This window comes from Theobroma cacao, chromosome 3 (genome assembly GCF_053813885.1).
Source record: "Theobroma cacao isolate CCN51 chromosome 3, ASM5381388v1, whole genome shotgun sequence".
Lineage (NCBI taxonomy): Eukaryota > Viridiplantae > Streptophyta > Magnoliopsida > Malvales > Malvaceae > Theobroma > Theobroma cacao.
Genome location: NC_142641.1, coordinates 44507379 through 44530460, shown reverse-complemented (window position 1 = coordinate 44530460; position 23082 = coordinate 44507379). Strand labels below are relative to the sequence as shown.

The following is a 23082-nucleotide window of genomic DNA, read 5'->3' as shown; positions in this document are numbered from 1 at the left end:
AATAAAATTTTATTTTTTATTATGTTCAATCAAATCTTTATATTTTTATTTTAAGTCAAATGAATCCTTATGATTAACGGTTAACTAATTATCATTCATTAAAATGTCACTTGTTATTTCATATCTATGTAGTACTCATTGAGAAGGCAAAAATTTCAAATTCATATGTTATTATATCATATTAGCATACCACATCATTTATTATTAAAACATATCAGCGTACCACATCAACGCCTTATAACATAAAATAATAAATGATATTTTTATTAATAATAATTAATCAATCATTAATTATAAGATTTATTTGATTTAAAATAAAACTATAAAGGTGTAATTAAACATAATAAAAAAATTTAAAACTTATTCCAATTTTTCTCAATAGTTTATGAAATTTTTAAAAAACATGTTTAATTTTTATTTAAAATTTTAAATTTAAGAAAATTCGTTTAAATTTTAACTATTTGAATATCTTCATAATATATAATTTAACAGTAATTATAACTTACGGTCAAAATTAAAACTCGTTATCAGTTTACACCCATTGACCCCGTGATCTGATGACTGCAAATTTCCGTAATCAAATGTCTTTAGTTTCCACCAAACGTTTAAAAGAATTAAGTGAGCACTTAATTAATCAAAGGCATGATTACGTCTGCACTTGCACTTGTTTTTTTCCTTTAAAAATTGTCCTAGTTGCAAATTTTGAAACTGCTAACTTATCTTAAAATATTGCAGCTATGATTGTTTTTTAAATTCCATGTGCTTTTCCGAATATTTTCCAACGTTGGTTTTGTACTTTTTAAATCATTTAATTTTGGTTCTTACTTTACTTCATGATTCCTAAGTAATTAAATTTACTTTTTAATTGCACATTGCATCATCCAATACCTCAAGGTTTCTTGTCTTCTGCTGAGTAGAATTATGCCTCAAGCTCATTCTTTTGTTGCTAAAAAAAAAAACTCATTATTTTTTCAATTAATAATACGAGAAAAAAAAATCATAATTTCTTATAAATGAAAAAAATATATATGAAAGAAATCCTTTTTATTTTAATGCAATGGATGAGTGATAGGATGATATTTTTCTTTTTAGAGATATGTACATACTATATTAAAAAATAATAATTTACCCTTTTAATCAACCGAAATAAATTCCGAGAGTATAAGTCTAAAAATTCCTTCTATATTTGTCTTGTAATGATTTTCGAATGGTTAATTGCAATATTTCTTTTAGGAATATTAGGGAAAAAAAAGGGGAAACTTATGCGAAATGATTTTATAAAGTCTTATTTATTAAAAAGGAAAAATAATTCGGGGAAGAGCTGACGCATCAACAGCAGGGACAAGTGGACTACGGAAGAGGAATAAGGTGCGCCAATATTTAATCACCCCCCTCCGTCACTCACTCTTCCATGGAAGGCTGAAACCCAAGAATGAAAAACAGGACTTTCTTTCTTCTTTTATTCGTTTCTACCTCAAAAGTGTAAATATCTTTCTTTCATTTGCACCTCTCTTTTCCATTTCACTGCGAAATCAGTAAAACTCAGCTCCAAGAACCAAGAACCAAAAACCAAAAAGAAAAAAACCCTAGAATTTGATTTGAATCTGTCAAAGGAAAAGGTAATATTACGCCTCATAATTTGTTTTTTAACTGGGCGTGGATTTGTATATTGACTTCCTTACCACTTAATTACACGTTCACTTGGAAAGGTTTATGTAATTTGTTGCCTTGTTTTCTGCTTTTTATTTTTTGCTTCGATTTGCAGTAATTTTGATATGGAATTGTGTTTTAAATGCTGCATTTGATTTTGTTATGTGGTTTTTGTTATTATGGAATATTGAACTGAGAAATTTTGGTGGTCAGTACTATAGGAGACGAGTTTTAATGGAGAAATTCCATTTCAGTGGTACTAATGGAACATGAATGTAGCTTTTAAGAAGATTACATGTCTTAAGATAATTATATAAAATATTTAGTTAGAGTTGTAATATATATATAACAATACAGATTTATATAATACTAGATTTTCTCTTCATCTAACATTGTATAGAGCCATTCGCAGTTTCACATACTGAATTAGTTCATAATTAGTGGATACTGGGCTGGGTAGTTGTTGGAGCTAGGCTTACTGGGTGAATAAGGTTTTTCTTGTGAATATTTGATAATAGCTAATTGTGGTTCTATAACTTGTCACTAAGAGGCTTCCTTTGTTTGTTTTCAAGGGACATATCAATGGCACTTTCCAAGGCAGGATCATCATATTGCATCCCTAGTGATATAACATGGGGTAGAACTGGACAGAATGTGGCTTTTGGTGTGGTGAACAATCTTGAGGCTCCTATAATGAAGGAAAAATCTGTCAGTTTTTCTTCCTTGTTGTGCAACAAGGCCAAGATAGCACGGATCTTCCCTTTAGAAACTGTGGGGTTTGGAAGAAAGAGAAGGAATAGTATGATTGTTGCAGCAAGCCCTCCCACAGAGGATGCTGTGATTGCTACAGAGCCATTGACGAAAGAGGATCTTGTTGCATACCTTGCATCTGGATGTAAGCCTAAGGAAAAATGGAGGTAAAACTTCCCCTTCCTTGTTTTGTTTGGATTAGAGTACTTTCTTTTTTCTCTTTATTCTACTTGAAGATAATAGTTATCATTTTACCATGCATTTGATCATTGACATGTATTTTAGAATTTACAAGCTCTTATACCCACGTGTTGCTGTGGTACCTCATTAATGGAAAAAATTGTATACTGTATATTATTGTAAAGTTAATATATTAAAATATAATGTTGAATTTAAAAGATAAATAATGAATATTAACATTTTAATATTACATATTTAAAATTAAATTATTTAGATTCTTATTTGTTTTTGAATTTTGAACTTTGAAGTTAGTTAATAAATATTATCAACTTCAATTCTTTTTCTTTTTGTATTTATGTTATAGGCTTCAATATTATTTCTAAGATACAAACAAAATAATTAATATCATCTTTGATTAAATCCTTCTATGATATTGATATAGTCATTAGCTCTTTAAAGCCTATATAATTTAACCAAATTCATAAATTTAATCATCAACAATTTAAAATTAATACTCCCAATACTTTAAAAAGTATACATATAAACTCTCAAAATTGAATTTTTGAGCTTTTGTTTACTAAATGTTATATACTCGTACAATTATCATATCAATGATAGAACACATTGTAATGTTACGGTACTTTGAATAGTTAATAATAGTATGTGTAAAAATTATTAAAAATAACAAAATATATAAGATTATTTGTTGGATTGGGCCATTGGATTTGGGGGTTAATGCCTAGTGGTTAAGGAAGAGGATAAATGAGAAGCAACAAAAAAGACAAAAGAAAAAGGAGTTGGGCTTTGACTTTGCCTAACATTCATTAGAAAATAAAAAAAAAAAGGAAAAAAAAGGCAATGCTAAGTGAGAAGGCTGGCAGAGATGTGTGGGGGGTAAAATGGGAAATTACTGTTGTGGTCACAGTACATTTTTACTCCTCTTTAGATATATGCTATAATATTGAGTTTTGTGCTAGTTTAAATCTTTTAGTTAGCACCATGGTCCCTCATCCTCTATCTGTACTTGTTTGCTAATTCAACTATTTGGTTTTCTCAGGATAGGTACAGAACATGAAAAGTTTGGTTTTGAGTTTAAAACTTTGCGACCTATGAAATATGAACAAATAGCAGAATTGCTTAATGGTATTTCGGAGAGATTTGATTGGGATAAAGTAATGGAAGGTGACAATATTATAGGACTCAAACAGGTAAACTGATTCTCTTTACTTATGATGCTTCATTATGCTACTATTAAATTAATGGCAATGCTTAGCAATTCTATTTAGTAGAGACTACTAGTTCTTTTTTTATTTTATTTTTCTAGATTGTTTCTGTATGACAAGCTAGCATCATATTTGTTTTCATTTTGGCTATCTATGGAATTTCTGTGAAACTCTTCCTTTTTGTGTGCTAGGGGAAGCAAAGCATATCATTGGAACCTGGAGGGCAGTTTGAGCTCAGCGGTGCACCTCTTGAAACTTTGCATCAAACATGTGCAGAGGTCAATTCACACCTTTATCAGGTCAGTGAAGGAAAAAAAATAAAGGCATATGCATGCAACTGTTTAACTAAGTTCTACATTCTTAAGAAAGTGCACGCAGAAGTAGCATTCATCAAGAATTCGGTACTATTCATAAGCTCAAGACTTGTGCCTCTAAAGATATGTACTCTGCATGTAACTTCCAAGTCATTTAAATTACATTGAAAAACTTCTAGTCCTCTCTCTGTCTCCTAATATTTTTGCTATGTCGATGCTTTTCAGAAAGTAACCACTTCTAAAAGTAATTTCTAATGAAGTATTTCTTTTCTTAATTTCTTTGTTCATGCACTCTTTACTTTTCCCAATAAACTTAAAGAGTACACCATGCCTATTACCTTTTACTAGGTTAAAGCTGTTGCAGAAGAAATGGGAATTGGATTCTTAGGGATTGGCTTCCAGCCCAGATGGGGAATTAAGGACATACCTGTTATGCCCAAGGTATAACTGCAATTACTCTTTTGGCTATCAAATTGAATGAAAAATTAGAAAACATAAATTGTCTGATTTATGTAGTCCGAGATTTGTGTTTTCCCCCCTCGTTTCTTTTTTCACCTTTGTGATACTTGGTTTCCACTGTTGCAGTTTTAACGTCCTATCATTCTGTTATTGTCTGACATAGTACTTTTGCTCAGGGAAGATATGAAATAATGAGAAATTACATGCCTAAAGTTGGTTCACTTGGACTTGATATGATGTTTAGGACATGCACAGTTCAGGTAAGATGGGTTTTACATTGTGATTCAGCCTTTGTGAAGCAGATACTTTTAACTTTTGACACTTTTGTAATTATGATAGGTTAATCTGGACTTCAGTTCAGAAGCTGACATGATCAGAAAGTTTCGTGCTGGTCTTGCTCTGCAACCTGTGAGAACATTAATACTTTCTTTTTTTTACTGAAATTCTCTTCTTTCCAGTTTTCTAACTAGTCAGCAAATGAAACAGATAGCAACAGCTCTGTTTGCAAATTCACCCTTCTCTGAAGGAAAGCCAAATGGTTATCTCAGCATGAGAAGGTTTCAAAAACTTTCACTATAAAGTCTTTTTTTTTTTTCTTCTGTTTTTACCAATTTATTGATCTTTTTTAATTATGAACAGTCAAATCTGGACTGATACTGATAAGAACCGTACAGGCATGCTTCCATTTGTTTTTGATGACTCCTTTGGGTAAGCTTTATTTGTGTTGCATGATACATAGTAGTGCTCTGTTTCCTAACTTGAAATTAATTTGCTTAGAATCCTATCCTATCTTTATGAGCATGTTCCATCAATTAGATAAAAGATACCCCTCTCTGCATCTAGTTAAATAACATGACGTTAATTTACTTTTGTTGCAGGTTTGAGCAGTATGTTGAATATGCTCTTGATGTTCCAATGTATTTTGTCTATCGGAAAAAGAAGTACATTGACTGCACCGGGATGACATTCAGGGTTTCCATCTATCCTTGACAGTCTCGTAATTTGAAGCTTCTTCTGTAGCTATTTTTTTCTTTACTCATGCAGTCAGGCCTCTATGTTGCTCTCACATTCTTTTCCATATAATCTTGATAAACATTGATGTCAAATTTTTTTATTTTGTCAGAATAACACTGCTCATTTTGCAGGATTTTTTGGCTGGAAAACTTCCTTGTATTCCAGGTGAACTGCCAACCCTTAATGACTGGGAAAATCATTTGACAACAATATTTCCAGAGGTCTATTGCTTAATTCGAAAGTGATTTGCTTAAACTTTATATTTTCCTTATGATTTTGCCTTATTAAGCTACATTCTATTCTTTCCATTCAGGTTAGACTAAAGAGATACTTGGAGATGAGGGGTGCTGATGGAGGGCCTTGGAGGAGGTTATGTGCTCTGCCAGCATTTTGGGTAAGTGGCACTTTTGGTGTGCTTATGCAGAATCCATATGTTGTGAAGGATATAGAAGTACATGTGGAACGAAAGTCAGTGTGTTGACAAGATTATAAAAATTGAAAATACCCTTGGCTAGGTGGCTAAACTTGAAGAACATTATTTGGGCTTTCAGATTTGGTTGGTCCCATATGGATATAGCTGTTTAGTTGACATGTTTAATAGTCCTTTACATTTGGGTACTAGATATATTAGTAAACTGTATAATGATTTCTCTAGCGTCTCTTTTTCAACATTGCTATTACAGTCATGTAAATTGCACTCAAAAGGGTAAGTTTCCTTTCATGTAATTTTGATTCAAGGGGGCTTATTTTGTGCCTATATCAATTTGACACTGTACATTTTTATTTTTCTGATGATCCATATCTTCATATCTAAGATGTGTGCATGTTTGTGGAACTTATATTATTAGCTGTGTAATTTCTGCAAAAGTTGCTCATTTTAAGTTTCTTTCTTTCTCAGGTAGGTTTGTTATATGATGAGGTTTCACTCCAAAATATTCTAGACATGATAGCTGATTGGACTCCTGAAGAAAGAGAAATGTTGAGAAATAAGGTAATTGAAACACTCCCCTGGCAAATAAATTGCATGTCGCTTTAGGAGGGTAAGACATAAGTGTAATACTCCCTTTTTCTTATGAATACTTGGTGTCCTTAGATGTGCTAGACTTGTATTTGGTGTCAGTCATATCAGCAAAATTTTATGCTGATTAATGCTTAAGCGCCCCCCCCCCCCCCCTCCCCCCAACCCATGCAAGATCATGTTCAGTTTACGATATTAAGATACATGCATACAGCTTTTCCTTTGTCCCTCTGCAGTGCTAAGACTGCAATTCTAAGGTCAAAGATGTGTTTAGTAGGTTCCAAAGACTGGTCTAAAGACACCATTTCGGGATGGATTCCTGCAGCACGTAGCAGAAGATGTTCTAACATTGGCAAAGGTATTTTAGCCATTATTATTATTCTGTTTGAGATTGTAACCTAAGGTTTGCTCTTTCTGCTGCTGATATGGTAGATTTTATTGCTTTTACTGAGTCTATTATCATGTAGGATGGCTTGGAACGAAGAGGCTTTAAGGAATCAGGGTTCTTGAATGCGGTGGCAGACGTGGTTAGAACAGGTACCCAGTTGAGAGCTTGTGTATTATTTGCATTTTTTTTCTGTTATTTCTGTTTGCCAAGTCTGAGGTGTGAACCCAACTGAGAAAATATTTGAAAAATGTCTTCCATGAGAGAGGCCAACGCAGGGAGTGTTTAAAACAGTTTATTCCCTGAGATTAACCTGAAGTTTGAAAGCTTAAGTTCTTTGTTGTTTAGAAAATTGATGGTCATGGCTTATAATAATTTTGTGGCAGGTGTAACACCTGCCGAGAAGCTTTTGGAGTTGTATCACGGGAAGTGGGGACAATCTGTTGATCCTGTGTTTGAGGAACTGCTCTACTGAGTTGAAATGGATTCTCATGAATCTTAATTCACCTACTTCAAAGCTTTCCTACTAAGAGCAGTCAGATTCTCCTGGCACTTCATAACGGGTTTTTTTTTTTGTGTGTGTAATTTGCAAAGTGGCTTTGGATGTAATCGTTATTGAATCCTTTTCCATGCTGTTACAGGAATAAATTATGATGTAAAAAATCCTTGTTACAAGGATTTAATGAAACTTTGCCCCGACTTAGGTTGCATCATAATGCATATGGTGATCCATTAGTCCGTTTGCTTTAACTTGATGTTGGTGTTCAAGACAAATACAGTTGACTATTACATGCGTTCTTGTGGACAAAGATGTGTGGACTTTTGGGGATTGATGAGGATCAGAGCCATGGAGGTGTCAAATGAGCATCAAGATGTCCAATGCTCGCTGTATCAGTCCAGATAGGTGGTCGTTTCAAAGGTGAGTTGTTGCTTGCAATGATGATAAACGGTCCATATTTCGGGTTTTTTTTATCTGTTGGTAGAAATTAGGTGCACTTCCATCCCATTGGCTTCGGCAACAAATTTCTTTCTATCTGTATTACCATCTCATCACCCTACTGTCCCAGTTCTGGACAACCAGTCTAATGTGGCAGGGAAATGAAGTGAAGATAAGTGGAATAATGTATCTAACTGGAGCAAAAAGCTTGAGTGGTTGCTCTGGAGGGAACAACTAGACATAATTTCTGTATCTAGAAAACGACCTCTTACCATACTTCTATCTCATACCAATCTTTGTTAAAAAAAAAAAAAATCACCAAAGCTTTGCTGTAACATAGACATACTTAATTTTACCAGCATAAATAAGATTCAGATTAAGACGGGGGTTTTCCTTTGTTTTGTTTTTTTCCTACTTGTGATAGGACATGGTTGTGGAATGGATAAGGTTAAAGCGTCGGGTAAAGTGTTTTTCATGCGCAGGTAGGGTAACACCATCAAAATTTGCTTTAAAGTTTAACCATTACCTAATTGTTCCAACAAATAGGATAGTTATAGCTTTATCCTAGTCTTGTGAAAATGGAAGTGCTTTGGAGCATTGTCTTTGGCCTTGAATACATTTGCTAATATGAATGCATAATGGAGTGGGGTTGAGCATTGGATTCCAGCAAGTAGGCAACAATTGCTTTGTGCGGGGCTGGAAAGAGGGGCCAGACAAATTAGTTTTATTTGAGAAGAGACAGACTAACTCTCTCATCCCTCTCCAATAATTGGAGCTTGCCACCCCCCCCTTTCTGCTCACTTTTTTTTCAATCTTATTCTTAAGACACCTAATTTGATCCTGAAATCAGACATGCAATCTTTTAATGATTTCAAGGGCATAACCACCTTATCAACTTGCCACTGCTTCCCCTTCTTCAAATATTGTTATTATAAGTTTTTTCTGGTCACTGTGACAAGAGTTTGTCTACGCATGATTACAAGTTAATTAATACAAGTTCTGTTGAATTATTAAATCAATGACCACCAATAGTGATTTCTAGATAAGAGTTATAAATCGTAAATAATGTTGTACTTTCTGAAATTCAGAGAAGTCAAAGAGAAATCCAAAAATACCCTTTGAATGAGCATCCTCCTGAGCCCCGACTATATACAGATAGCTTCAAAAATTCCAGCATATTTTCACATGGAACCATTAAGATTTTTAAGCACTTGAGAATTGAGACTTTCAATTAGAAAGAGATGCAATTACCAATTAAGTTATATGTAATAATTGTATGGATGTGTTTGTGTATGGGTCATGTTGGTTGGTTCACAACCATATGTTATCGCAATAAGCATGCAAGTTGTGAGTTCTGTTGAGTCAAACATCCATAGGAAAATAAAGCAGAATGAATTGAAGGTGTGATTGTGTGAGGAGGAATCAAGTAAAGAAATGGGTAATTGTATTTTAGTAATCCTATAATACCAGATGGGGAATCACATTGGAGGATGGGTTGGTCATTCTGTGGTTGAATATGGCCAGAGCAACCAACATGCATCTCGTTGTCTCCGTCAATATCCAGCTCACAAACTCTCATTGAAGTTTGACAAGGCCTCTTCCAATACAAAGACAGATGATACTATTTAATAATTAATTATTTTATTTTATTATTTGACAATAATTATAATTTTCACTATTCAACATATAAGAAAAAGAAATATCAGTGTCACAATCTTCACACATCTCCTCCTATCTGCTCTTTGCCTACATAAGGCCACACCCCTCCTCCCAAGCTTCATTGTTCAGTGCTCTCTCTTCCTCTTTTCAGGTTCCTGAGCTTTTAGAATATCAAGAAAACCCCATTACCAAATTCACTTTTGAATCCCAAAAACAAAAAAATGAGGGAAATTCTCCACATTCAAGCTGGTCAGTGTGGTAACCAGATTGGTGGGAAATTTTGGGAGGTTGTGTGTGATGAACATGGCATTGATCCCAGAGGGAACTATGTTGGTGATTGTCGTGTTCAGCTTGAGAGGGTTAACGTTTACTACAACGAAGCCAGCGGCGGACGCTACGTGCCTAGAGCAGTACTAATGGACCTTGAGCCAGGGACTATGGACAGCTTGCGTACCGGTCCTTATGGTCAACTGTTTAGACCTGATAACTTTGTTTTCGGCCAGAATGGAGCTGGTAACAACTGGGCCAAGGGACATTATACAGAAGGAGCTGAGTTGATTGATTCCGTTCTTGATGTTGTCCGTAAAGAGGCTGAGAATTGTGATTGCTTACAAGGTATACTTCACCCCCTGTCTGTACTCTTCGTTCAAGCAATAAAGGCCAATTTTCTTGATAAAGATATTTGATGTTAGAGATGTTCAAATTGCTTCACCATGCCTTTTAAGGGTTAACACTTTTCAGAGTCATTAGTACATTACTTTTCCTTTAGCATTTGCCCTGTTTGGTGTTTCCTAATGGAATCTTACATGCAAGTACATATCAGGCTTTCAGATTTGCCATTCTCTGGGAGGTGGGACTGGATCAGGAATGGGGACACTGCTGATATCAAAGATCAGGGAAGAATACCCTGATCGGATGATGCTTACTTTCTCAGTCTTTCCCTCACCTAAAGTCTCTGATACTGTGGTCGAGCCCTACAATGCGACCCTCTCCGTTCACCAGCTAGTGGAAAATGCTGATGAATGCATGGTCCTTGACAATGAAGCTCTCTATGACATCTGCTTCAGAACTCTCAAGCTCACGAATCCCAGCTGTAAGTTGAAAAATCTTTACTACTATTTCACTCACGTGCTTATAATTTCGAATAATTATTGTATTATTCGTGATTTATATTATATTTATAAAATTAAATACTACATAAATCAAATTGATAAGTGGGTATACTTTATTGCTATTATATTATAATTTTATCTTAGTACATAATTTAAAAATAATTTCATAATTAAAATTTATTCATAGTATATATATATATATATATATATTAATGGGGTCTTTCATGTATTTAAATAATTAATAGTAATATGATCATATTTTAGAGAAATCTTTCCTCCCAGCTAAAGTAGGGTCCAATAGGTTTGAAGACTTTAATAACTTTGTATATCAAATTGCAAAGCGATCAATCTATGAGCATGACATTTTTCACTAAACTTAAACAAGCAATAATGTTATCTTTTTAACTTTTAGTGAATGTAATATGAACAGTTGGTGACTTGAACCATTTGATTTCAACCACCATGAGTGGAGTAACCTGCTGCCTACGCTTCCCTGGCCAACTCAACTCTGATCTCCGGAAACTAGCTGTGAATCTAATCCCATTCCCGCGCCTACATTTCTTCATGGTCGGGTTTGCACCCTTGACCTCCCGTGGCTCGCAACAGTACCGAGCCCTGACAATCCCTGAACTCACTCAACAAATGTGGGATGCCAAAAACATGATGTGCGCTGCTGATCCTCGCCATGGAAGGTACTTGACTGCCTCAGCTATGTTCCGAGGCAAAATGAGCACCAAGGAAGTTGACGAACAAATGATCAATGTGCAAAACAAGAACTCCTCGTATTTCGTTGAGTGGATCCCTAACAACGTCAAGTCGAGCGTTTGTGACATTCCGCCAACTGGGTTAACAATGTCGTCGACATTCATGGGGAATTCCACGTCCATTCAGGAGATGTTTAGGCGTGTCTCGGAGCAATTCACTGTCATGTTCAGGAGGAAGGCATTTTTGCATTGGTACACAGGGGAAGGAATGGACGAGATGGAGTTCACGGAGGCGGAGAGTAACATGAATGATTTGGTATCGGAGTATCAGCAGTATCAAGACGCTGTGGCGGACCAGGATGGTGAAGAGTACGAGGAGGAAGCAATGGAAAATTGAGGGGATTTTCCTTTTTCTTCTTTTTTTTTTTTTTTTCAAACCTATAGCCATGGCCCTGTTTTGTGATTGTCATTTGATGGTTAATAAGGAGGCCATGTTTCAATTGTGTTGGGAATTTGGTGTCCCTTTTAAGCTTATGATTGTGATTAATTATATGTAAATTTGGAGTGTATATCCTGCGTATCTTTGAGTGTTCAATTATATAAACTGTTCATTTTGGCTTCGTGTATTGGAGTGTATAAACTTTGTATCTTTTCTCAGTTTCTGTTTGCCCAGACAGAATGTTTGTAAGTCAATGGAAGAAGGGAAAAGCCATGATTTGCACCATCATCCTGTTTTGGGGTAAGTGCAGGTAAATTGGTGATGAGGATTCTCCCTTCTGATGGGACGTGGGAGCTTGGTGGGTAATTTCTTTCGATCAGCTAGCAAGTCATGAGGCTTTTCAATCTTTCCGTCCAATTTCATTTTATTCTAATCACGAACCTGAAAGTCAAATCGGGTGTTGGAAAAGTATAAAGCTTATTACACAAATAATAATTACTTAGATGAATATAGAACTTGTTGGCAGTGACAGAAAAAATCATTCCTCTTCTATGTGATATAAAATAAATGGGCTCCACCAGAAAGTAATCCAATCTTTCAAAAAAAAAAATTAATTAACAACATACAAAAACAGCCAATTTCATCTCCAGATGAGCAGCCATAATCAGTAGGTACTGTACATAAATTACAAGCATGACAACATCATCTATTCACCCTTTAAAAATGCAATTTTTAAACAACTAAACCCCTCTCTACAAATATATTATCTGTTCCCTAATTATTCCCCCAAGATCACTGTATTGGGAAATGTCAGGAAGAGTGAAAACATGGGTAGATAATATGGAGTTGTCCCACTACCCCCGTCAAACTGAACAAAACCAACCCACATCAAATATCTTGTAAAAGAATGTTTCAGCTGAACCATGAACCAAACCAGTCATGCACAGAGACAAATCAACATTATATCTGTTCATCATACCCTGTGGTTTGCTTTTGAGGTTAAAAGGCTGTGATCTTTCTTGCCCGAGAACTGAGAGGCTTATTTTTGCCAATGGATGTTCATCTTCAGGTTGATGTGAGAGTGACTTATTTTAACTTCGATCTCAAGCAGTTGCGTTCCTTTTAGTTTCAAGAGCGGAAGCATCCCTAAGAGCAGCTTGTGCCTCATCCTCCTTTCCTAGAGCAAATAAAGCAGCAGCTTGCAAGTAGGATGCAATATGCCAAATAGGAGATACCAGTTGAGCTTGCGATGCATCATTGAAGGCTTCTTGGGGCATGTCACTCATGAGGTAAGACAAACTACGCCGAGCATAAACCGTTGGGGAAACCATGGTTCCAACATCAATGAACTGTGACATGAATGTACTAACTGTCAGCTTAATAATTTGACTATGATTGTCATAATTTATAAAACATTTAAACCCTTTTAGATCCACCAACCATGGCACAAAGAGTTCCAAAATTGACAATTTACTGAAATTTACTGCTCTCTACCATTTTCAGGACACTGATGGCACTAAAACTCCTAGACACACTTTTGCAGTCTGGATGATAGTAAGAATCATAATAAATAAACAAGCAAAAGAGGGTATAAAAAGTACCGTACAACATACTTCTGAACATCTCAATCTGCCTCCTAAAACTTTAACTAGAAAGGAGACAGCAGTGGGTAAAACCTTTTTCACATTCAGAGAAGAACAGAAAACTTATCTAACCTGGGTATAGCATTCCATGGCAGCTCTAAAATCTTTATGCCTAAAAGCAACATCACCCTTTTTCTTTGACGTCAATGTTTCCTGCATCTGGTTCGTCCACATCTGGAATGAAAGCTGCTAACCAAAAAAATAGCAGTGAGAAAAGCACTCACCATACAGCTGAAATATGCAACACAAAACCAGTGGTCATTCTACAAGAAAAATTTGAGATATAGATGCAATCTTAACAAATTAGTACAATATAAAAAGCTAATCAGAATTTTGTTATATCAATGCATTCTAATGGATAAAGCAATAGCAAAGACGTGCAACAAATTGAATCATGTATGAATAAACTGAAAATATTTGTATATACAAGTAGGCCAACATTTAATGCGTTTATATGTCTATAGATGTACATGCACTTATTTATATACATATGGATGTAGCAAGCTAACTTGAACCATTAATTCTTTGCCATTAACAATAATGACTCTCAACCTAATTACCAGCACAAGAAAGAGTTGTTACCAGATCTTGCATTCTTGCGGATTGGCCACCCCAAAACCAGAAAGACAAAGACCAAAAGATTTCAAAGCCAAATAATGCAAAAAACTTTAAGACAATAATTATATTGAGAATTTAAATTGCATCACTACAAATGATATAGAAAGGTGAACATCCTTGCCACAGCAACCACAAATTAAGATAAAGAAAACCAGAACTTCTGACAGCTATAGAAACAAGTTGAAGGCCAAATTTCTTACCTTTAGCACATAAGTAAAAGTCGAAGGGGGTAAAGGGATTTTAAACCTGACCTTATACCTCTCAAGGAGAAGTAACAACCACTAGACCAAGTTTGAAGGCTAAATAATGCATGAAAAAGCATTCATGTTTCTGACAAGAAACGAACCTCAGTAGCAGCCCCTTCGTCATCTTTATATCCAAGCTTCTCTAAGACCTCATGAATGGCAGTCAAATCCATTCTTAAGCAGGCTTCCCCAAGTGGTGATAGAGGTAAAGCAGCAGCACCATGAAGTATACCCATTAATACATGAGAAGGAACCTGCAGAAATATTTGAGAAAAGCAACTTCTTGTTAATGGTAAAATATTATTCAACTTTAGAACGGCTGGGACCTAATAACTCTGCACATAAAATGGCATCTGCATCTATTTTGGGTTGAATTGATAGTGTATGTCAGGATGACCAGCTGCATTTATCGTGCTCGCATATGAAAAACATAAAGGCATACAAGTAACAGAATGAGGGTTTGTCTCTCTCTGGACCAAACAAGCAAATCAAAAGTAACTGTAATTCCTATTTTTAACAAAAGCAAAAGGCTTGAGAACACAGTATGACTTCCGGTGGCTGCCATATATGGTAAAATGATTTTAGAAGAGTAAATTTTGGAAATAATAAAACGAATTTATGAGAAATAAAAGACAAACAACCTCAGTGTCCCTCTGCAGAGGATTTAGTGCAGTAACTAATGACTTCGGATTTGGCCGTTCTCGGGGCTCATATTGCAAACATCGTGATGCTAGACGCACTAACTCAGTCCCATCGTCATTTGAGAATTGCCCTTCCAAACAAGAATCTGTCAGCATCTGAATGTTCCTATCACGTATAAGGTCCAGTGCCTGAAGGAAGTAATGCAACTCAATGTTAGGAATACAGCAGTTAGCATAACTACAGCATCCTAATATCGAAAACCAACCAACAAAATTACTATAAAATTCATCTTGGCAGACACAAAGAGGCACTCCCATAAGAACAAACTCTCAAAAACATAATAACATAAAAAAAAAAAAAAAAAAACTGCTTACAAAGTTTTCTTCCATCAATAACATATGGACCTAGACAGGAACCAACTTAAGTGGTGTCATTTATAGGTTCCGGCCTAAATCTTGACAAGGGTCCAGAAAAAAAACTTTTGATGTAGTATTACTTTAAGAAAGTTCTCAACAGAACCATTTTTCAAATTTTAGTTCTCTGTTGCCCATACTATCAATCTCTGAATGGAAACCCTTAAAAGTATCAACTAACAATCCTAAAATTGACAAGCACAGTCCTAAATCACACATCATCTTTCAAACAGATGCAGAATAAAAGACATAATACCTCTCTTCATGTTGGACCAATGACAACTCCCTAGAAAGAATATAAGAAAACAAATATTCTGCAAGAAGTCTGTTGCATCATAATGTGCTCTAGTATACTTACGTGACTTGGAGGAATATGTTTTCCACTGAGAAGATCAAGCAGAAGGGTGCCAAAACTATACATTACACTTTCTGGTGTTACTCTTCCTGCAGAAGGAAAACACAAGAATAATTTAGAATACTAAACAATCCAAAAAAAAAGTGTATATATTAGTACCATAAGACTGGACATATATATTGCATTCTAACAAAGTTCATAGAGCCACACAACTTAAAGGTGAGAATGAACAGCATTAACAGATGTTACCACATCTTCATTTATAAACATTTTGCAGTCCCATATAAATAGTATTTCTGAGCAGATTTCTATCACAAATTGGTATTATACAGTATCTCATTTTCAACAGCTACCTTTGTCACATCAATCAACATATAAAGCCCTAAACGAAAATTACTAGCAGTGAACAAAGGAAAATGGTAATTCTCGATATATAGGCCACAAACACATCACATGTTGCATAAAGTGATCGTAGACTACACAATAATGAAGAAAAATTCAAATTCAAAGAAAAGGTCACAGGTAGAAATCCTACTTAACAACTTGATTAACAAAATCATAACTGGTTTTACTTCATGGGTATTTAACAGCCAAGTCTATAAATACACTGATCAAAAATCCAAATATGTTGCTAGTAAATAAAGATTGGTAGCCAAGAAAATAAGCTTATGGCTTGTTCAAGAGGATGAGCACCTGTTCTCAAATACTCAGGAGGAGTAAAAGCGAGGTTTGTGCTGTAACTTTTTCCATCTCTACTGTTCTTCATCAGACCAAAGCATGAAAGTCTAGGGTTTCCCTCCTGAAATAAACATGCATAACTAAAAAAATAATACTAATTTCTAACTATTGAAGGAAAAAAAAATTAAAATAACATACTTACATCATCGAAAACAATTCTATAAGCATTTAGATCATGGTACAGGGCACGTCCTTTGCTGGTGCAGTATTCTAGAGCTTGTGCAAGATGCAAAGCAACCCTTAGTCGCATTGCCCATTTCATAGGTTGCGCTTCCCCTGAAAACCCATAAGTTCAACTATAAATGTAAGTCTGAAAATAACATCTCTATTTACAATGATCAGCTATAAAGAATGATCTCTATTTAGTTTATAGAAACTAACATGTTGAAAAAAGAAAGAACCATATTTCAACTGATATTGACAGGTTTTAGATTCATTTCAACCATATCGAGCAGCTTTTAAAATGGAGATGAGAAAACTTATATATAAACTAAAAGCTAAAGCTGATGCAAGGGAACCAAATATGAACTTACAATGGAATAGGTGCTTTGCCAATGTGTCATTAGGCATAAATTCTGTAACAAGTAACCTCTCTTCACCTTCGCAGCAACAACCAAGTAAATTTGCCAATCTGTGGTTCCGAAGCTGACCGACAGCTCTTGCTTCTTCCTAAAGTCATAGATAGCTAAAGTTAAAATCTAGAAGTTTTATAATGCAAACCTAGGATTTTACTATGTTAACAGCAATTTTACACAATAGATTTAATGACAGCAGGAAGAGACACACTCTAGTTTGACCAAGTATAAGGTTGCAAATAAAAGTCGTTTGATAAATAAAACATGCATACAACACATCAGCACGTGAACTGAAAGAGAAAAATCCCTCTGCAAAGACAACAATTCTCAAACAATTTAACTTCATAACTTCAATGTCTACTGCAAATGGAGAGACTTCTCCCCTTTTTTCTCCTTTTCCTCTGCTCTTGTGATGTTCACAGATGAGCAACCAAGGGATGACTAAAATGAAAACTTGAAAAGAACAAACTACATGTTCAACACTTTCTTACCAAGAATTGCCGGGCATCAGGCCATGCAGACCTATTAAATCGTTTAACAGCAATCCGCCTTTGATTTTCCAACTTGCCCTTGTAAACTACATTAGGAGCCTTCTCACCATGTTCTGAAACTATATTCTCCACAGCAAATCCAGATGTAGCCATCCTGAGTGTTTCAATTGAGTATTCACGGAATGCAGGCAAATCATCAACTTCACCCTTGTCCTCATTTTCTACAAAACGGCATAATTAAATATTAAAAAACCAGCCTCTATTAACGTAATCAATAACCAAAACCCAATAGGCCACTACAGACGCTTACCAACGTTATCAGCTTCAGGAATTGATCCATTCTGATCTGAACTCCAACAACAAGCAGACAGTTTCGAACACCCACAGCCCATCCCAATACCTCAATGGTTCTCCTCAAACACTAACAAATCGATTGAGGGTCCAAAATTTCCAAACTTTTTGTATGGTTTCAATGTGTACACACAGCTTCACAAACAAGTGTCATCCAAGTAATTTTCACTGAATTTCACCCATCTTAACCAACTATCCTTTTATTTTTTTAAAAATGCTGTCTAAAGCAAAACCCCAATTGACCTGCAACAATCAACTTGTGTTCAAATATTCCATTTTTGAAATTACCTGTACCAAAAGAGAAAGAAGCTAAAGCTAAGAATTCGAATCTCATATGTCACATTCAATTCTATTCTTCCAGTAAAAAAACTAAAACCTAGAAACTTAATCCCAATTAAAACTATGTCGTTTTTACTCAGCTTAATTTTCCGTTTCATTTCAACTAAAATAACACCAAACAAGAGAATCGTTTTCATTTAATTCAACACTATTTTCGAAACACTTTTTTCCGGCGTAACTTTCTCAGCAACCAAGCAACAAAAAGAAAAAGGAGAAACGGAATGGTAAAAGTACCTTTACCAGCAGCGAGTTCCTCCGCTGAGTCAACTCACTTACCCTGTAGCCAATGAAAAGCTTAGCTTCGTAAAACTTCAACTTCTCTGTAACTTCGAAACAATTCCACTAATCAAGTCAAAGCTAAAGCATATAACAAAGAACAACAAAATAAGAAGGTAAAATTTAAGAAGAACCTGAATCAGCCGAAGAGACTCTCGATTCTTTCAAAAGCAAAAAAAGTTAAAACGGATTTGTTTCTTTCTGTGTGTGAGTATTTGTTTCTTTTACGATTTTTCTCATTTTATGAAGTAACAAAAGCTGTCTTTGAATCTGGGATCGCTTTGAGTTCTTTCAGTGTTGAGCTCTCTCTCTCTCTCTCTGTGGGCTTTGCGAAGGAGAATTTTTGAGAGAGCGTTGAAGATTCGGAATGGAAAACATGGATATATAAATATTTATTCATTTTTTTAAAAAAATAACCGGAAATTTATTTATTATTTATATTTTTATCTTTTCATTTTATTTATTTTTCCACCGACATGACCTCTTCTTTTTTACTAATTTTTCCATACCTAAGTCCCTATAAGCCCATAGTCAATTGCCCACCCGTTGTCTCCTTCGGGAGAAATGAAAACCAAAATATCAATTTGTCTTTATTTTCTTTCTTAATTTTTCCTATTGAAAAGAAAAATAAAAACCATTGTTCAGATTACTAAAAATATGGCATTTAGTAGTATTTTTATTTTATAGTTGAAAAATAGATAGAGCCATGGTGACAAGATAATGTAATTAATAGAACCTTGGTGGACCCTTCTGTTTTGAGAAACATAAAGTTCATGTAATTTTTAAAATGACGAAAGAGACAGTAATAAATTTCCATTGGCTTCGTGGGTATATTTTTTCTTGTTCTTTCAGTAGTATCAGATCAGATAAGATTGATTAGGTAACTCATTTCCTAATTATATTTTTTATACTATGTATATTATTATTATTATTATTATTAAAGTATCAAAAAGAAATTCCAAGATTAATTTGTAATCAATAGCATTGTGGTCAAACTGGATTTAATATGGTGAAACCGGCTTATATAAATATAATTGGACGCGTAAATTCAAAATTGATTGTCAAGCTGCTTCGCTAGGTGGTCTAAATCATATTAAAGCAGAAAATAATTTAATTTGGATAAAGTTAGTAACTCAATGGTCTAAGTTGATAGTAACAACGATATCTCCAAACTTATCTAATTCTTTTACTCTTACGTTATTATTACATATTTTATTTTTTAGATCATACAAATATATACTGCAACCACTCATCATTTTGATTATTAGTGTATTATTATTAAGAAAGTAAAAATGTAGAAATTAATAAATAAGTTACAAAGATGTTTTTTTATTTATTTGGTATATATATAATTATCATTAAATTATAATTATATTATAATTTTTTTGTGTGTGTGATTATTGTTATTTACTGATGGGAGGTGTTTAGTTTTAGTAGGCGCGTCCTAAACAGTTGAAAAGCACCGCTGAACTTGATGATGGTTATTATTGTTAAAGAAGTGACAATGAAAGGTGAAATAAAGCGTGTTGAGCAAATGGATACACAATCATACTTGAAATCCTCAGAACCAACCCCCCCCCCATTACAGTCATGCTTATAGGTCATTGTCTCAGACAAAAAAAAGGTTAAGCTGCTTTCGTCCATTCCATCCAGCTAGCTTCTACTAACATTTTATAATCCATTTTTAATTAAAACTTCAAAAAATGTTTTACTCAAATCCCACCTCAAATATGTAACTAAAGGTTTAATTTTTTTTTTAATTAGAATAAAAAACTTAAAACTTTATTATTCACCACCAAAGAAATATATGTGGTCACTTATCTTATGTTTACATGAAAACATTATTTTTAAATTAATGCATGAGGAACTATCGCACTGGCAACATTAACAAAGTAAAAACATTCTCAAGGCTATGTATTGGTGTTGGAATTTCGGAACATCTATGATTAAGTTTAAGCAAGGTCAACTTGGTTAATTTTCAAAAAATACAGTTTAATTACTTAATTTTGTTGAGCTAACTTTATCTCATATATAATTATATTTAACTCCAACAAAAAAAAAAAAAGGAATGCCAAATTGGAGTGCAATGTTTTGTCTAAATGTTGGGCCACACGAACGCTTTACAACTCGAACCCATTTTCCTTTATTCTGACTTTAGATATATAGTACAAAAGAGCCACACGTACAATATACAATTGCTGGATGATTCTATGGACAGATGAAAAAAGGGTCGACCCCTGATCTTTGATATCTATATCTAACATTGCTTGATTGCAGTTATAAACATTAAATTCTTGAAAGAGACGTGAATTGTATCATGTCAAGGTGCTACCGAACATGTTCTCCGCTCTTAGTGTTTACCCAAATATAAAATTTTCAATGTTTTTTACCAACAAATTACATAAATATTCTCTTACATGAATTCAAATAGTAATGGATTTACAATTTTACATACAAAATATTATAAAATAATCATATAATATTCAATGATTTAATTCAAAATAATAATTAAAAACTAAAAAGTAATAGTCGCCTGCTTGTTGCCACTTTCGTTCTGTTCCTAAATTTAACATGCATAGTAACAGTGTTTATTAATGTAATCATATAAGATCATAAATTTAGTCAATGATTTAATTCGAAATAATAATTAAAAATCGAAAAGTGGTAACTACCACTCCATCACCATTTTCAATTCGTCACTAAATTCAACATGCATAATAATAGTATTTGCTAGGTTGTAATTAAATTAATGTGTTAATTAGCATATCTTAATCTTAAATAAGCCTAATAAATATAGCTCAGTTATCTATGTCATTTTTCAAATCTTGTTTTATTATATGTTATATTGTTTGATTTAAGTGTCTGTGATGTAATACTTGTTCCATTGTTTAATATTTGCTTAATAACATAAGAGTATTCATGCCATTGCATTTTGACATTCACATGATCACAAGTCGCAATCCTCACGTGAGCTCAAAGCTTTGTTGGATGATTTGATACTGTAAACTTCGATAGTAAGGAAAGTGAAATGATTGACTCGGAATTGAAATGGTCCACCTTTGGGGAAAAAAAAATGGACATGAATTATTGTTTAAAAATTTCAATTTTTATTTTATGCTTTTTAGGGAAGTGGAGTCTTAATTTGATGCACAAAGTGACAAAAAATTTTGAATACAATGCAACTTTTAAAAAGTTTATTAGTTTTTTTATTTTTTTTACGGTCTCATTTTTACTATTGATAATAATAATTTAAAAATTTTATTGTAATACTTTATCTCACATCAATTGTTAAAGTGATTTTTAAGACATATCTAAGAATTTGAGTTAATCACTACTAATAATTTAACATTAAAATTTGAAAATTCATGTAATTTGGGTCTAAAAAGTTACTGAATTAATGATTTTTGAACTTGGTTTATTATAATTGGCCCACATCGCGTTGTTGATATTTTGATTTTGTGAGGATTAACTTAAATTTAAGGAAGCATGATGTTTGGACTTAGTTTGTTACATTTATATAATAATAATTTTAGATTAACTAAGAGTAATTAATTCTTTATAATTACTGGGAAAGTTTTATTAACGAGAGAAAATGAAAGTGATTAACTTAAGCTTAAGGTTTAGGCTCGGTGATTGTATTTGGATCGTTACATTTATATAACAATAATTTTAGATTAACTAAGAGTAATTAATTCCTTATAATTACTGGAAAAATTTTATTAATGAGAGAAAATGATTTTCAAAATTATATATGATAGGTTTGTTTTTAAGAAAATGCATACACAAATATGGTTTTTTTTTTTCAAATTTGTAGACTTTATAAACAAATCTGTTAACCAATTCAATTATAAAATCATAATATATGTGATTTTGACTTTTACGGGAACATGTCATAGAACAATGAATTTTTAATTTAGTAAAAATTAAAATTATTGCTAGTTTTTAAATGATTTTATTATTAATTGTAAAGTTATTTTTTTTATTTTTTACTTGGTGATCGTTCTTTTTTATGTATTATAAAATATAATTATTGTAAGATTATTAGTGCAATAAAGAATATTAATTTTAGAAAAAGATAGGAAAAAATAGGAAAAGAAGTACCCAACCCAAAAAGAAAAAAAAAGAAGCAAAAATTAAGGTAGGTTGGATACTGAACGAGATATGTATTAGTTGGCCTGATTCATTGTATATAGGCTGAACCCAAGCCCAATAAAAGAAAGAAACAAAGGTAAACCATTAAATATCTTTGACCCAAAAAAAATCAATCCAAGTATCTGACAAATAAATTTCTTTTATTTTTTATAGACTTTCATAACAGAAAATTTATTCTCTGATCAAGAACTGTAGAATGATCACAACCGCTCATCTGGCGTCAGCGGCTACCAATTTCTCCATTGGATGTACGAGCTATAAATATCCCTGACGCGTGCACACGAACGGTAACATGGAAGCTACCAGCGCCACTTGCGATAACCAATTTTTGACACGCAACTAAATCCGTCCGTTCCTGTCACACCTAAACCGTTCTCCGCTCGATCACCTCACGCGTGCA

At 33.7% G+C, this 23082-nt stretch overlaps 3 protein-coding genes across 4 annotated transcripts; 2 read left to right on the top strand and 1 right to left on the bottom strand.

Annotated features, from left to right (window-relative positions):
• The first annotated feature begins 1326 nt into the window (after nt 1–1326).
• GSH1 (glutamate-cysteine ligase) lies at nt 1327–7743 on the top strand. Of its 2 annotated transcripts, XM_007040164.3 has the most exons (16): nt 1332–1619; nt 2223–2567; nt 3638–3788; nt 3995–4102; nt 4466–4558; nt 4753–4836; nt 4916–4984; nt 5063–5133; nt 5216–5284; nt 5455–5548; nt 5722–5811; nt 5904–5984; nt 6489–6581; nt 6886–6966; nt 7076–7145; nt 7380–7743. In XM_007040164.3, the coding sequence occupies exons 2-16, from the start codon at nt 2233–2235 to the stop codon at nt 7466–7468; spliced, it is 1578 nt and encodes a 525-aa protein (XP_007040226.3). In that variant the 5' UTR covers nt 1332–1619; nt 2223–2232; the 3' UTR covers nt 7469–7743. The 2 variants fall into 2 exon arrangements, 1 of the variants encoding a protein (XP_007040226.3); XR_016025321.1 differs by lacking the exon at nt 7380–7743 and having other exon boundaries at nt 1327–1619; nt 6883–6966; nt 7076–7130.
• Nucleotides 7744–9670: 1927 nt separating this feature from the next.
• Nucleotides 9671–12031, top strand: LOC18606517 (tubulin beta-7 chain). Its single transcript, XM_007040162.3, has 3 exons — nt 9671–10204; nt 10413–10682; nt 11132–12031. Exons 1-3 carry the CDS (start codon nt 9811–9813, stop codon nt 11800–11802), a joined length of 1335 nt encoding a protein of 444 aa, XP_007040224.1. The 5' UTR covers nt 9671–9810; the 3' UTR covers nt 11803–12031.
• Nucleotides 12032–12403: 372 nt separating this feature from the next.
• Nucleotides 12404–18901, bottom strand: BSK7 (kinase with tetratricopeptide repeat domain-containing protein). The gene is made up of 12 exons (XM_007040158.3): nt 18665–18901; nt 18489–18574; nt 17875–18203; nt 17565–17785; nt 17032–17167; nt 16641–16774; nt 16454–16559; nt 15764–15849; nt 14992–15180; nt 14452–14604; nt 13560–13673; nt 12404–13193 (listed from the first exon to the last, which is right to left on the bottom strand). Exons 3-12 carry the CDS (start codon nt 17954–17956, stop codon nt 12948–12950), a joined length of 1467 nt encoding a protein of 488 aa, XP_007040220.3. The 5' UTR covers nt 17957–18203; nt 18489–18574; nt 18665–18901; the 3' UTR covers nt 12404–12947.
• Between the last annotated feature and the right edge of the window lie 4181 nt (nt 18902–23082).

Excerpts from the sequence above, each read along its gene's own strand:
- GSH1 (XM_007040164.3), top strand. The coding sequence starts at position 2,233 with ATGGCACTTTCCAAGGCAGGATCATCATATTGCATCCCTAGTGATATA. Across the intron at positions 3,789-3,994 it reads ATATTATAGGACTCAAACAG|GGGAAGCAAAGCATATCATT; the intron begins GTAAACTGATTC and ends TTTGTGTGCTAG. Across the intron at positions 4,103-4,465 it reads TCAATTCACACCTTTATCAG|GTTAAAGCTGTTGCAGAAGA; the intron begins GTCAGTGAAGGA and ends ACCTTTTACTAG.
- LOC18606517 (XM_007040162.3), top strand. The coding sequence starts at position 9,811 with ATGAGGGAAATTCTCCACATTCAAGCTGGTCAGTGTGGTAACCAGATT. Across the intron at positions 10,205-10,412 it reads GAATTGTGATTGCTTACAAG|GCTTTCAGATTTGCCATTCT; the intron begins GTATACTTCACC and ends AGTACATATCAG. Across the intron at positions 10,683-11,131 it reads CAAGCTCACGAATCCCAGCT|TTGGTGACTTGAACCATTTG; the intron begins GTAAGTTGAAAA and ends TAATATGAACAG.
- BSK7 (XM_007040158.3), bottom strand. The coding sequence starts at position 17,956 with ATGGGCTGTGGGTGTTCGAAACTGTCTGCTTGTTGTTGGAGTTCAGAT. Across the intron at positions 15,181-15,763 it reads AACATATTCCTCCAAGTCAC|GCACTGGACCTTATACGTGA; the intron begins GTAAGTATACTA and ends TACTTCCTTCAG. Across the intron at positions 13,674-14,451 it reads ACGAAGGGGCTGCTACTGAG|CTTTCATTCCAGATGTGGAC; the intron begins GTTCGTTTCTTG and ends TTTGGTTAGCAG.